The sequence below is a fragment of the Arachis hypogaea genome, chromosome 14 (genome assembly GCF_003086295.3).
Source record: "Arachis hypogaea cultivar Tifrunner chromosome 14, arahy.Tifrunner.gnm2.J5K5, whole genome shotgun sequence".
NCBI classification, from domain to species: Eukaryota; Viridiplantae; Streptophyta; class Magnoliopsida; order Fabales; family Fabaceae; genus Arachis; species Arachis hypogaea.
Window position 1 is genome coordinate 17,891,884 of NC_092049.1, and position 14,506 is coordinate 17,906,389.

At 30.6% G+C, this 14,506-nt stretch overlaps 1 protein-coding gene across 1 annotated transcript; it reads left to right on the top strand.

Moving 5' to 3' along the window:
• The first annotated feature begins 11,334 nt into the window (after positions 1-11,334).
• On the top strand, positions 11,335-14,271 carry LOC112741722 (protein DETOXIFICATION 55-like). Its single transcript, XM_025790808.3, has 2 exons — positions 11,335-11,580; positions 12,342-14,271. The coding sequence occupies exons 1-2, from the start codon at positions 11,533-11,535 to the stop codon at positions 13,899-13,901; spliced, it is 1,608 nt and encodes a 535-aa protein (XP_025646593.1). The 5' UTR covers positions 11,335-11,532; the 3' UTR covers positions 13,902-14,271.
• The last annotated feature ends 235 nt before the right edge of the window (positions 14,272-14,506 follow it).

The following is a 14,506-nucleotide window of genomic DNA, read 5'->3' on the forward strand; positions in this document are numbered from 1 at the left end:
TGAGGCCCCAGAACGTACAGAACAACACAGTATGGAATAGCATTTGGGAATTGAAATTACCTCATAAAATTAAGATTTTTCTATGGAAGAGTCTTCATGAAAAGCTTCCGATGTTGCAACAAGTTCACAGCCGGTTCGCATCCACCCGTGCCACTTGTCCAAGATGCATGTTGAAGGCTGAATCAATTTCTCATGCTTTGTTCCAATGCCCCCTGTCTTCAATAATCTGGAGCCTAAGCTTAATAACCCCTGACCTATGGATGAGAGAAGAAGAGACCTTTTTCAATTGGTGGCAACGAGTCTTATCTTGGGCAGCGGCTCAATTCAACGGTAGACAAAAGACCATCTTCATAGCGGCGCTGTGTTTGAGCACTTGGAAAGCGAGGAATCAATGTGTTTTTGAGAAGGTAACAAGCCCAACACCAGACATAGTGAAAGAAGCCAACAGTTTAGTGCGTGAACTCGTGAGCCATACCTGATGAATGCTGCTAATTTTCTTTACTCTTACTTTACTCTTTTCTAAGCTCTTAATCTTTTAGTCACAGTTGGTGATAAATGGGATTACCCAATTCTTTTGTACTTTCTTATAAAAATACCTTTATTTTATATTAATAAAACAACATTTATCTTTGGAAAAAAATTCAAACAATTTCATCCCTTTTATATATATATGGGGAGCCGGTATAGTTTGGTTGTTCGTTGTTCTAATTAATTAGACAATACCATGATGAGTCCAGACATTAGCTAGAAAAATATGTTTAAAGAAGAGAATGAAAAAGTTTAAAACTATTCTAAAAGGGATAACTTTGAAAGATTATGTATAATTCTAAAATTTTTTTACTATAAAATGTGTTACTTGATAGAAAATTTTGTACAAACTCATATACATATAATGCAGCAACACACAGCAGAATATAACTTAAGTACATTAGATATTGAGTTTGTTATTATTATTGCCATCTGGAAGTAGTTAGTTAGAATTGAATTAGCACTATATAAGCTTGTTGCTATAGCAATAGTTATTTGAGTTTTTCACTGTAGATTGAGTTTATGTCAGTTTTATTTCTTCTCTCAATTCCTTCTATTCGTGTGTTCTCTCTCTGCTTCGCTCATCTTTTAACATGGTGCGGTGAGCGTGGAGATCGAAGAGTGCTCCAAGGGATTGAGATTGAAGAAGGGGCTTAATCATTTAGACTTGATAATCATAAACGCAAGTTCTGAATCGCTAGTTAGCGTACAGTGATGGAACCAGTTCGCGGAATCACACAACCAGAAGTACAATCACCATTGGAGAACCTCGATCCTCAAGGAATTTCAGTATTTTTGAATCAACTTTCTGCAATTCAAGCGCACATAAACAAAAACAACAGAGGACCAATCTAAGATCTTATGAGTCCTTTTTACTTACATCCCTCCAAAAATTCAGGTATATCCATAACTCATGAAATTCTGAATGGAAGGAACTATGAAGATTGGAGTAGAGTTATGAATCTTGCTCTGAAATTAAAGAACAAACTTAGGTTTATTGATGGTAGCTTAGATAAGCCAGAAAAGCACGATCCCCTAATTGAGGCATGGGAACCATGTAACACATATGTAGTTGCGTAGATCAATCGTTCAATAGAACCTGACATTGCCAAAAGTGTGAGCTGGAACACTATAGCACTGGATCTTTGGGAAGACCTAAAACATAGGTACTACTAAGGTGACCGCTTCCGAATCGCTGAGCTACAAAAAGAGTTGTATGCAACTAAGCAGATAGAAATGAGCGTGACCGTGTACTTCACGAAATTGAAGACGATATAGGAAAATCTGGACAGCTTTAGAGCAATTTCATCATGCGAGTGTGGAAGAAATTGCAATTGTGGACTAGGAGTCATAAGGAACTTTAGAACTGAAGATCAGGTTACTCAATTTCTTAGAGGATTGAATGAACAATATGCTGGGATTAGGTTACAAGTCATGCTCATGGATCCACTCCCAAACGTCAACATTGTTTTCTCTCTTCTTACATAACAAGAGAGACAGTTTGAAAACTTAGATTTTGTCTCAACCAAAAATAATAGCTCAGAAAATCACTCAACCTTCCACCCTCTTGAACACTGTAGAGGCCTCTCAAGACAGAGGGAGAGGGAGGGGCAGAGGAGGTAGAAATCCAGGCTTTGGAAGAGGACAGGGAGAAAGAGGCAAGATGCAATGTTCACATTGTAGCAAGATGGGACATGTTATTGATACATGCTACAAAAAGCATGGATTGCCACCACATCTTAAGCAAAGATATAACACAGCATTCATCAACATAAGAGCAGCTGAATCTGAATCTGAGGGAAGCAATGAGAATCTCAGAAACCCTTATAGTGGACAGGATAGTGATGTAATAAGTTTTGATTTCACACCCTGAACAAAAATCAGCCTTATTAGCACTTCTCAGCAAGAAAGCGCAGAAACCAAGTCATAGTGATGATCCTCACAAAGAGGCTTTCCCAACACCTCATTCAGGTAAGTTGGTACATATTATGCATTTCACATCAAACATTCTCGCATTAATTGTTTCAAATAAGAAATTTGCATCATGGGTAATGGACACGAGGAAACTGACCATGTCTCTTACTCACTCAATAACTTTCATACATATCATGAGATAGCTTAATCCTTGTAAAATTGCCTAATGGTGCATTAGCCATAAAAAAAATTACTGAAACTATCATATTCACAAATGAACTTTACCTTGTTGATGCATTATACATCTCTTCCTTTAATTTTAAACTAATTTCTGTTTTCAAGGCCACATCACATCTGCATTGTCATATGAATTTTGATGACAAAAAATGTAAGATACTGGATACCAACTCGAAAAAAGTGATTGGAGTAGTTAGAGCTTGTGGGGGACTTTACACACTGGACAATGAAGCAGTGAGGCCTAACTTTGCACAAACAACAAGCATTCTTACCTTGCCAAAGTCAGAAATAAAAGAAATAAATCTTTGGCATTTTAGGTTAGGACATTTACCTTTTGAAAGACTCCATGTAATGAAATCTTTTTTTTATTTTATAGATTGTAACACAAAAATTGATCCATGTGATACATGCCATTTTTCAAAGCAAAAGAAATTGAGTTTTTCAAACAACAATACTATTTCAGCAAACATATTTAAACTTCTTCATATTGATATCTGGAGACCTCTTGCAATTTCCTCAATTGCTGGCCACAAATACTTTCTAACAATAGTGGATGACAAATCCAGATTCACTTGGACTCATCTAATGAAAACCAAAATTGAAGCTAGCATAATAGTAAAAAATTTTGTTCAATTTGCAAAAACTCAGTTGAGCAGCTAAGTAAAGTACATTAGAACAGATAATGGCCAGAATTTTCAATGAAAACTTACTATATTAAAATTGGAATAATACACCAAACTTCTTGTGTTGAGACCTCTCAACAAAATGAAATTTTTGAGCGGAAGCATCAACATATTTTTCTTGTCACAAGAAATTTGTTCTTTCAATCTGAAATCCCAAAATATTTTTGGAATTTTGCTATCCTTCATCTAGTTTATGTCATAAATTGGGTTCCAAGCACTTTTCTAAACAATCAATCACCATTTCAAATCTTGCATAACATCACCCCTGATTTCTCGACCCTTAGAGTATTCGGTTGTTTAGCTTATGCTAGCACCATCACCTCAAATAGATCAAAACTTGATTCGAGAGTTCGAAAATCAGTATTTTTGGGATTCAAGGAGGGTGTTAAAGACTATGTGCTCATGGACTTAAAAAATAGACAAATTTTTATTTCGAGACATGTACATTTTTATGAAGATCACTTTCCCTTTTCTCATGAAACTGACTCCTTAACTACAACTGCATCAAATCAGCAACAATCCATGAGTATTGACCCCTTTTCATATGACATTTTTCAACCTCATGCACCTTTTAATATACACACAACACACCAAAATTTAGTTAATCTTGAGTCATACCCAAAGGAATATGAACTCACTGGTCATTCTTCACATAATGATGTTTTTCATAATGCAGACTCAACACCAATTGAGCTTTCTCGCAATTCACCACCACTTACTATCTCTAACACTAATGCTAATAATAAAACAATTACTACAATACTTATTGCTGAGCAGAATGTGCAAAGAAGGACCTCGAGAATAAGAAATTCTCCTTCTTATCTTCAATACTATCAGTGCTTAAATCTCACTACCAAGCCCATCTCTTCTGTCAATACCTACTGTAAGTATCCTCTATCTAATTTTTGTCATATGAGAAACTTTCTAAAAATCATAGAGCACTTTCGATTGCATTATCCACAAATACTGAGTCCAAGTACTATGAGAAGGCTATGTCTCCACTTTGTTGGAAAAAGGCTATTAAATCTGAACTTGATTCACTTGATGAAAGCAAGACTTGGAAGATCACCTCTTTGCCACCTAGGAAGAAAGTTATAGGATGCAAATGGGTTTTCAAGGTGAAATACAACCCCGAGGGATCTGTAGAACGTCATAAGGCACATCGAAGTTGCCAAGGGCTACACACAAGTCCTTGGCATTGATTACAGAGACACCTTTAGTCCAGTCCTAAAGCTCACAAGCCTTCGAATGGTACTTGGATTGGCAGCAGCAAAAAACTGGTACTTGAAGCAAATAGATGTGAACATTGCGTTCCTTCATGGAGATCTTAATGAAAAGGTGTATATGGTTGCTCCACCAGGGCTAAATGTTGGCTAGGGACAAGTGTACAAGCTAGAGAAGTTGCTCCATGAACTCAAGCAGGCTAGTAGACAATGGAATAACAAGCTCAAATCTATTTTATTAGAGCTTGGCTACAAGCAGTGCCATTCTGATTATAGCCTCTTCACCAAAAAAATGTGAAACTGGTTTTACTGCAGTGTTAGTTTATGTGGACGATTTAGTACTGGTCGGAGATGACATTCTTGAGATCAACAAAATCAAAAGTGTCTTAGATGATCGGTTCAAAATCAAGGATATTAAGAATACACACAAGGTTATGAAAACCTAATTAATCACTAAGTTGATAAAAATAAAAATTTAAAAATTCAACCGAGATTTATTTATAATTAAATTAAATATAAAAAATTGATATTTATATATATATAATATATTTTTTTTAAATTATATTTTTTTTAAATCTGTTAAAAATTAAAAATCGAATAATTCGACCGAATAATTTTTTTTTAAATTTTTAACACATTTTCTTACAATTATTTTTTTTTTGAATAAAATTAGTGTAGTAATTAATTTCTGATTAATTTGGTCGAATGGACCGATTCAATTTAGTTCAAAGAATCATGTTACACATGTCTACCATTTTCAATAGTCCCCATTATTTATTCTTTTTATCCAATAAGGCAATAACAATATACATCAAAACTACTACCGGTATAATATCCAGTGCTCCTCCAAGTTTACTCTTCTCTTTTAATCCCTGGGAATTTATTCCAAGGCATAAATAACAAAGCGCGCAAAGTACTAACGAATTAATAATTTTTCAATAATTTATGTTAGGCATGCACCAAGACAAATAAGGGCCATACACATATTGTGTGGTTAGGTAAGTAGCCAACTTTTTTTTCGCATAATATTTTTCAATTCGACAGGTTAATGATTAGTGTATAATGGATATGAGTTTTATTTAAGAATTTATTATTGGTCAATAAATTGCTAAATGCACAAGATAAAATTCAAACTCTTAACATAACTCTGACGACTTAAGTGAACGAATAAACTAACCACACCACTAATTCAAATTGGTTAGGTAAACAGACAACTAATACAATGCAATCTAGAAAAGTATTTTATGCGAATCTTGTGTACCAAGATAAAAGAACATGGTACAGAGAGTGTGAACTGTACTGTACTAAATTTCTTTCTCATAAAAGGAAATCTATGAAAGATCCTTCTAGTGTAGCTAGCATGGGAGTAAAATAAGTAAAGAACTCACATATTAAAAAACAAAATTAATATGAAAAGGGGAAGGCAAGACCGTAAGGAAGCATGAAATTGAGTATTCTTAATTGGTAAAAGTCTTCGGTGCATTAATAATGTAGTGTTTGAAATATGAACAAATAAATTATAAAAATAAAAGCAAAGTTATTAGTACTTTGTGGGTAACAATGAAGCATACAAGTGTTAAAGAGTCTTAAAGGGAGGTTGTTGATTTTCTAAAGCCCTCTAATACGGCGTTCATGGAGTTTGAAAGTAAATAGGCATGCCTAATTTGAAGTGAATTTTGTCAATATTCAACATTATTTAGTCGTAAAGAACAAGAAAAGACGCATGCACACTATAGCCATGCAGCTTATAGCTAGGGTTAGCACCAAATGCGTTACATTATTCAAATCTTACTTGTATATTTTGTATGTCACCGTCTTCACCAACTTCTCATTGCGCCACAAAGAGAAAAAATAATGATGGAAAAAAGGAAAATAGTAAAAAAAAGTTGCTTTTTGAAGAAAAAATATTTAGAAACGTAATTCGCTTTGATTAAAAGATATTTTATTTTATTTTTATAATTAAACACTTAATTTTAGAAAAAAAATAATCAAAATATAATAGTTTAGTTGATAAACACTTATACGCTGATAGTTTTAAAATGATTATGTTCATTTTAGCTATAATATTTACATTTTATTTTCATTTGAATAATCACGTAATTTTAATTAGTTCGCCAATCTCAAGTCTAAATTCTCATGAGCAGTATTTTATTTACAATTAAAAAAAAAAAGAAAATTCTCTGCCTGTTAAAGAAAAGTGATTGGCATGTCAAATGTACGTGGTGAACGAGACATGACCAAGATTTTGTCAAAGTCTAAATTTTGAGTGAATATATGTTAATGGATTCACTTGTGTGAAACCACCTTTTCCTGTCTTATTGAACCGTAACCTATTAAGGAACATGTGTGGTATATAGGATCACATCATCGAATCACCATGATGGAAGCTAATAAGAGACTAGTGAGCTTCAATTCTTTTATGTAATAATAAAAATTGTCTATCTAACCGTAATTATTCACGTAAAGATATTTTTATATACAAATAATAATTAATATATAAATATATATTATATTAAAATATTTAATAATTATTAATTATTATTTTTGTATAAAAATATTTTTATGGGCAAGGTAAATGGCGAGGATATGTATATGTTGGAGAGATATAAAATGCATGGTGGGGAACAACGTTACAAATATGAATGAATTAGAATAGCAAATTGCTTTTTGAGGACAAGGTGTTTGCTCCAATGAAAAAGGTGTGGTGAGGTGGCTTCAAGCAAGTTATGTGATTTTTTGGATCTATATATATCCCATCATAAAATATCTTGCCTGCCTCCAAAAATTAACATGTGATACATATATTATATATATAATATTATTAAAGGAGATATTTTTTTGCTTACAATACAATCTAATTTTTATTAGTTAAACTTTCTGTTGTTTTTTTTTATGTGGACCTATCTCCCAATACTGTAATTAATTTCAAATTTCAAAGTCCCTACAAACCGAAAATGAATATTAACTAAAATAATATATAGCAAGGTATTTATTTTTAATAATATATATAAGTCTATAAATAAATAAAGTTTTAATATAATCAAGGTTTTCTTTATGAAATTGTATACCTCTGGTTTTTTAAATTTGAAGTAATCCTTAAATTTTCATTTTGTATATAATTTTATTAATTTCTGTATATTTTTTTGATATATTAACACGTTGTACTAATCTATAATGTAATATGTTATGTAATGAGGAGATATTTTAATTTTATCAAATAATATTATAAAATATAATATTTATTATATAATATTTTTAACATATTCTTTCTTATTTTATTTTAAAAAATATATGATAACAAATTATAATTTACATAATTATTTTAAAAAATAAAATTTAAAAAAATCCATCAATTAGTTTGGGTGATTCTCGGTTAGTACCTACGCCATTATTTCCCATCTCCACTCATTCATGTGATAGAATATTTCTATTAATCATAATTTTTAATATCCATACGAAAATATTTTTATATAAAAATAATTACATAATTTGATATATTTTATTAAAAGTATTTAATATAACATATTTATATTTTAATTATTATCATTATATAAATATCAGTAGTCACATTTTTATGATTAGTAACAAGATTTCTATCATTTTATTTCAACAAATACTTTTGTGGTATATTAAAGTTATCTATGGTTATTTTAAAATAATTATGTTAGGTGTACATAAAATATTAGTTATTATATATATAATATTAAAAATAAATTAAATAACAGTTATATTTATTATATATAAATACATAATAATTTATTTTTGATCGGTATATAACATTATTTATTCTAAAATATTATTTTAAATAATAAAATAATTTAAAATTAAATATTTTAAAATATTAATCAATTCAATAAATATTTTATTATTATGTGGATCCAATGACCTTGTCCAAATATGGCTAAAGTACTCCTACAAAAGGAATACACAATTGAAAAAAAAATTAATATATAATCATAATTTTTAAGATCTGATAATTTTATTTAATAATTATAATTATTATTTATTTTGAACTAAGATAAGATTATAGCAAATATATAATTATTATACTCAAATTTTGGGTAATAATTATCTCTAATTTGGATAGTATAATGCGATCCAAATCCAATTTTTACACACATGTAGACTTTTATTTACATCCGGTAAAAATTCTTCGTATTCAGTTATCTATATTTTCACAAATTTTTAAAGTAGTCATTGTCATTTCTTAGTTACTAGTCATCAATGCACATGTCACATTGGCCATATGACTTACTAGTGTTTTACTTATCAAGATCTATCAGAAGATAACAACTGCATTGATTTATATTTGTATTTCGATTGTTGGGGATTTAGATAACCTACAAAATTTAATTGATTCTAATAGCTAAGTTTATATAGTTTTAGAAATTTATAGTTTAAAATAATAATAAAATAATTTTATACGTATATGTATATATTTATATATTATCATATCTATAAAATAATTATTTTTTATTTTAACTATATAAATAATTATTAAAAAATAAATACATAAAAATTTTACACTATGAATATATTAAAATTAAACTCAAATTAAGCATGTTTACAATAATTTCATTGATCAAATTAAATTTTGGTATAAAATTATTTGTCTGCCTCCTTCTAATAATTTACTTACAAAATTTATGATATATAATATTTTTATGACAAAACGGTTTTAATTTTTTTTTTTTTTGTTATTCGCATTTTTCCATTTGATTTTTTAAACTGAAAAAATAGAATATGAACACAATAAAAACGACTAAATATATTATTGTTACTACTTTATCTCTAATAATTTTTCACATGCTGTGCGATATAAAATTAGAAAAAGTTTAGAGAATCAATTATAATATAAGCCAATTTAAGTCAATCTTTTTAAAATTTTAATTTTAAAATTCTAACAATTAGAATAGTGAAAGATTAATTTTTTTTTTATAATAAATCTATTTTTCAACTAGTTAACGTTACTTGGCTATAGTTGTAATAAGAACTCATAAAATTATTCACGTATTTTTTTTATCAGCAAGCATTGGTCAAAAGAGTTATATCGAACCTGTAAAGCATAGATATTTACTACCACATGTATAAAATAGATGATTAAGAATATGATATGAGAAATTATATGTATGGTGATAATGTATAAAAAATAGAGTGGAAATAAGTAGAAGAAGAATAGTAGGCAGAAGTTTTGTTTCCGAAAAGATATATATTATTATTATTAGGAGTGTGTCACAGTGTGAGTTCCATCGAACAATTCGTAAGCGCCCAAAATTCGCCAAACATGATCTCAGTATACACAATGCAATAGCAATGAGTTCTGGGAGCACATGCACAAATTAGCAACATCTTCTTTTTAAAACGTGAAGTTGAAACTTGTGGTAATACAGCATATGTGTAATTCCTATGGAGCAGAGAATGTGCTTATGCCTCTTCATATTTGGAAAAGTGACAAAGATGGACTAAGATAGAAGAGAACTTTAGGTATTCCTATTCATTCATGTATATATCGCACGGTTTAAATAAGGTTTTTTAGTGCACCATTGCACCACTATATTACCTAGCTACTCGCATATTCTTAATTCCTATTCTCCAATTATATATGCATATCCTTTTTGTTTATTTCTAATTAATTAAACATGCATATAGAGAGAGTGATAATCATCTCACTTCTTCTAACGGATTAAGCTAAATTTTTGTGCATTTTTTTTTGTATAAACTTTTTTTTATGTGTTATGCTATTTATTTTTTTTTTGAAATTCAACAAAAATCAAATTTTAGATTTTTCGGTCATAGAAATTTTGATACCATGTCATGATATTACTTTTCTAAAAAATTTAAGTTGATAGAAAAAGGTATATGAATGATTATATTTTTAATACAAAGATAAACAATATATATATATATATATATATATATATATATATATATATATATATATATATATATATATATCATTGTTTATTTAATGAGTAATAGAAATCAAAGATTTATAATTTTTTAAATCTACTTCTTAATTATCTTTATTCTAGTAATTATTTATAATAATACCGAGGAGAAGTGATGAACAAATTAATGTATTTGTGCAAATAACTTTATATGTCTCTTATACATTATATGAGTGAATGGAACAACTCATCTTCTAGCTAGTGATTGAGATTGAACAATGCTACTTCTTGTATATAAGAACGTTTGAGTGAGTAAAGTGACATATAATTAATTTGTATATATGTATATATATGGCCATGATGTAATTCATCATCACCTCTCAATATACCTCAAAATATTCTAATTTAATATCCGAGTTTGATTATCCTACATTAATAAAACTATGAGTATTAAAACTATTAGACCAAGTATTAAAAATACTAAAAATATTTTTAGTAAAAAAATAATTAGTATTGGCGTAAATATAAAATAAATATAAAAGGCAAATAAATATTGGCCCCTAATATTTTTGGACTATAATTGTTGAGTTTTCTTTATATTTTTGGAATAATACTTTACATCATTGTATACTTAGAGCTGTGTATAAATATTTTATTAGAAATATAATTATTCGAGAACTAACTTCATGACACACTTCAAATAATAATGTGGTATTAGTAGTTTAGGCTTTTGAAATAATTAAAATTTAATGAATATAATTCCAGCAATGTTGCTAACATTAACATACCCCACCATGCACCCTCCAAGACCTTATATAAAGGGTTATTCTTTATTGCTTTCTTCTCAACCTCGCACATCATCACAAACGTAACACACTTTATTGCTTATTGTTCCCCTCTTCTCTCACTACACTTTTTATGGTCCCCTCTTCATTCCACACACTTCCAATTTAATTTTTTGTGCTTCTCAGAGACTGTTATAATATCCTGTGACACAAACATATCCACACCCACTATCATAAAACAAAGAAAGAGAAAAACTAGAGCCTTCCTTAAGATATGGTTGCCGTGGAGAAAACCTCCAAGCCATACCCTACAACCGCAGAGGTATCACTACTTGCAACTACTAATTCTCTTCTTCATTTTCATTCTTTAATTTATATATATCACTACACACAAATAGTTTTGACTTTATATGTATCTTAATTTTTTGTAAAAAAGATTACGGTTTGACTATTGACTGGGAGAAGAAATAATGTACAAATTTATTTGTCAATATAAACTCATATTTTTACTCTTTTTTTTTGTACTTCAAAATTTTCATCTCATTTTATTTAAACCGAATAAGAAGTATAGTGACATTTCAAAACTCTAGTAGTCTTCTAAACAAAAATAGAAAATACAAATACAAAGTGAGATAAACAAAAATAGAAAGTGTCTGTAGGACAAAGAGGTGGGAAGTGGTGATTACTCTCTGGCCATGATTTGTTTTTGTTGCACACAAATTTTATTATTTATCAAAATTCAAAAAAGTAATACTAAAAAAATAATAATATAAAATTATCTTATCTAATTCAATATCTATAATTTTATATATGTAATATTTATAATTATGTTTTTATTACATTTAAATTTATTTATTTATTTTAATAATAATTAAAAAATAAAAGATAAATATATTAAAAATTATAAAGAAGTTAATTATAATTCTTTATGACTCTCAAACATGATTATATCAAATAACAAAATGACGTCACAATTATTAAAGTCCAATAAGGACAGTAGAATAAGTATTTAAATTATAAGAATTTAAGTGTTTAAAAATTAAAGTTAATTATGTTTATTTTTTTTTTCTTGATCATGAGCAGGTAGTGGATGAGGTAAAGAGAATGGCAGACATAGGTTTCCCAATAGCAGCCATGAGCTTAGTGGGATACCTCAAGAACATGATCATGGTTGTATGCATGGGAAGGCTCGGGAGCCTCGAGTTAGCCGGTGGTGCTTTAGCCATCGGCTTCACTAATATCACCGGCTACTCCGTGCTCTCGGGCCTAGCCATAGGCATGGAGCCGCTTTGCACCCAAGCCTTCGGTTCTAGAAACTTCTCCTTGGTCTCCATCACATTGAAACGAACCATCCTAATGCTACTCCTAGCATCCCTACCCATTTCAATCTTGTGGCTAAAGCTTGAACCTTTGATGCTTTGCCTCCATCAAGATTCTGAAATAACACGAATTGCAAGCGTCTATTGCTACTATTCTATCCCTGACCTCATTGCTAATAGCTTCCTTCACCCTATACGTATTTTTCTACGTAGCAAAGGTACAACTTGGCCTCTAATGTGGTCCACTTTCTTCTCCATTCTCATACATATTCCAGTACTCGCTTTCTTCACCTTCAAACTCAACCTTGGTGTTCCCGGGATCGCGGTTTCGGCTTTTGTCGCAAATTTCAACACACTTTTGTTTCTTCTATCATACATGGTATACACAAATATCTCAAACAACAATAAAGATTCGTCGTCGTTGTCGCTTTTTTGTCCCTTGTCACAATCTCAAAAGGTTGTCCATGGTGATGCTATCTTCAATAATTCTTGTCCAACAACTTTGAGTCGCAAAGAATGGGGGATGTTGATAAGATTTTCGATACAAAGTTGTCTTGGCGTGTGTTTGGAATGGTGGTGGTACGAGCTAATGACCATTCTAGCGGGTTATCTTTATAACCCGCGTGTGGCTCTCGCAACCGCCGGCATAGTGATACAGACAACTTCGTTGATGTACACTCTGCCGATGGCGCTGAGCGCGTCCGTTTCCACTCGGGTTGGAAACGAACTGGGCGCGGGTCAACCCGAAAGGGCGAGCTTGTCCACCATGGTGGCCATAGGAATGGCACTAGCAACCTCAGTGTTGGGATTATTATGGACCACTCTAGGGAGAGAGGAATGGGGTAGGGTTTTCACAAGTGATAGTGAAGTGTTGGAACTTACAATTACGGTTTTGCCCATAATTGGATTATGTGAGATTGCAAATTGTCCACAAACAACAAGCGTTGGAATCCTTAGAGGGAGTGCTAGGCCTGGGGTTGGAGCTGGAATCAACTTCTATTCTTTCTACTTGGTTGGGGCACCCGTGGCAATTGTTTTGGGGTTTATTTGGGAATTAGGGTTTGTGGGAATGTGTTATGGACTGCTATCGGCTCAGGTGGCTTGTGTTGTTTCCATCCTTCTTGTTGTGTATAACACCGATTGGGAAATGGAGGCGTTGAAAGCCAAAAGTTTGGTTGGAATTGGTTATGGTGGTTCGCTGTCACGTGACACAAATCATCATGGTTGTCGTCGACAACACCAAACAGTCAAATGTGAAGAATGTGTTGTCTTTATCCCTCACGACGAACAGCAACAACAACAACAACCCAAACTGATTAATTGAGTTTAATTTCTATACACATTCTATAAAATTATTTTAAACTCCCATTCAATACAAGCGATATTCCAATTGAATGTGAGTTTAAAATTTTTTTATAATTAGTCATGTGTATAGTAATTTAACTCCTTTTAACTGCTGTAAGATCTTATCAAGTGACTATATAGTTGATTAATATTTTTGTTGTGTATGTTTATATATGATTATGTATATGTATTTGCTTTATTATATTGTATAACCACGTATATTTAATTGGTCTTTTGTAATTTTCTCCCCTCCTTTTCTGGATACAAGTATAAGGTCTGGTAACTATTCTAGCTACTAGTATCAGATTACTAATTAATAATTAAGTAGTGTTTGGTTTAAATAATCACAATCATATTTCCTTTTTCCTCTCTCAAAATTTCACTATCATCATAATACTGCTCTTATATTTGCTAAATTAATTTATTAATCTAAAATATAAGTGACAATTATATCATATAAAATTATATAGGAGAAATAAAAAATACTTTAAAAATTATTGGTTTTGTAAACATATTTAGTACAAAGGGAGAATCATATATATAGGCATGGAATAAGTCACGTGTGTAAAACTTTGGAGTACGTAT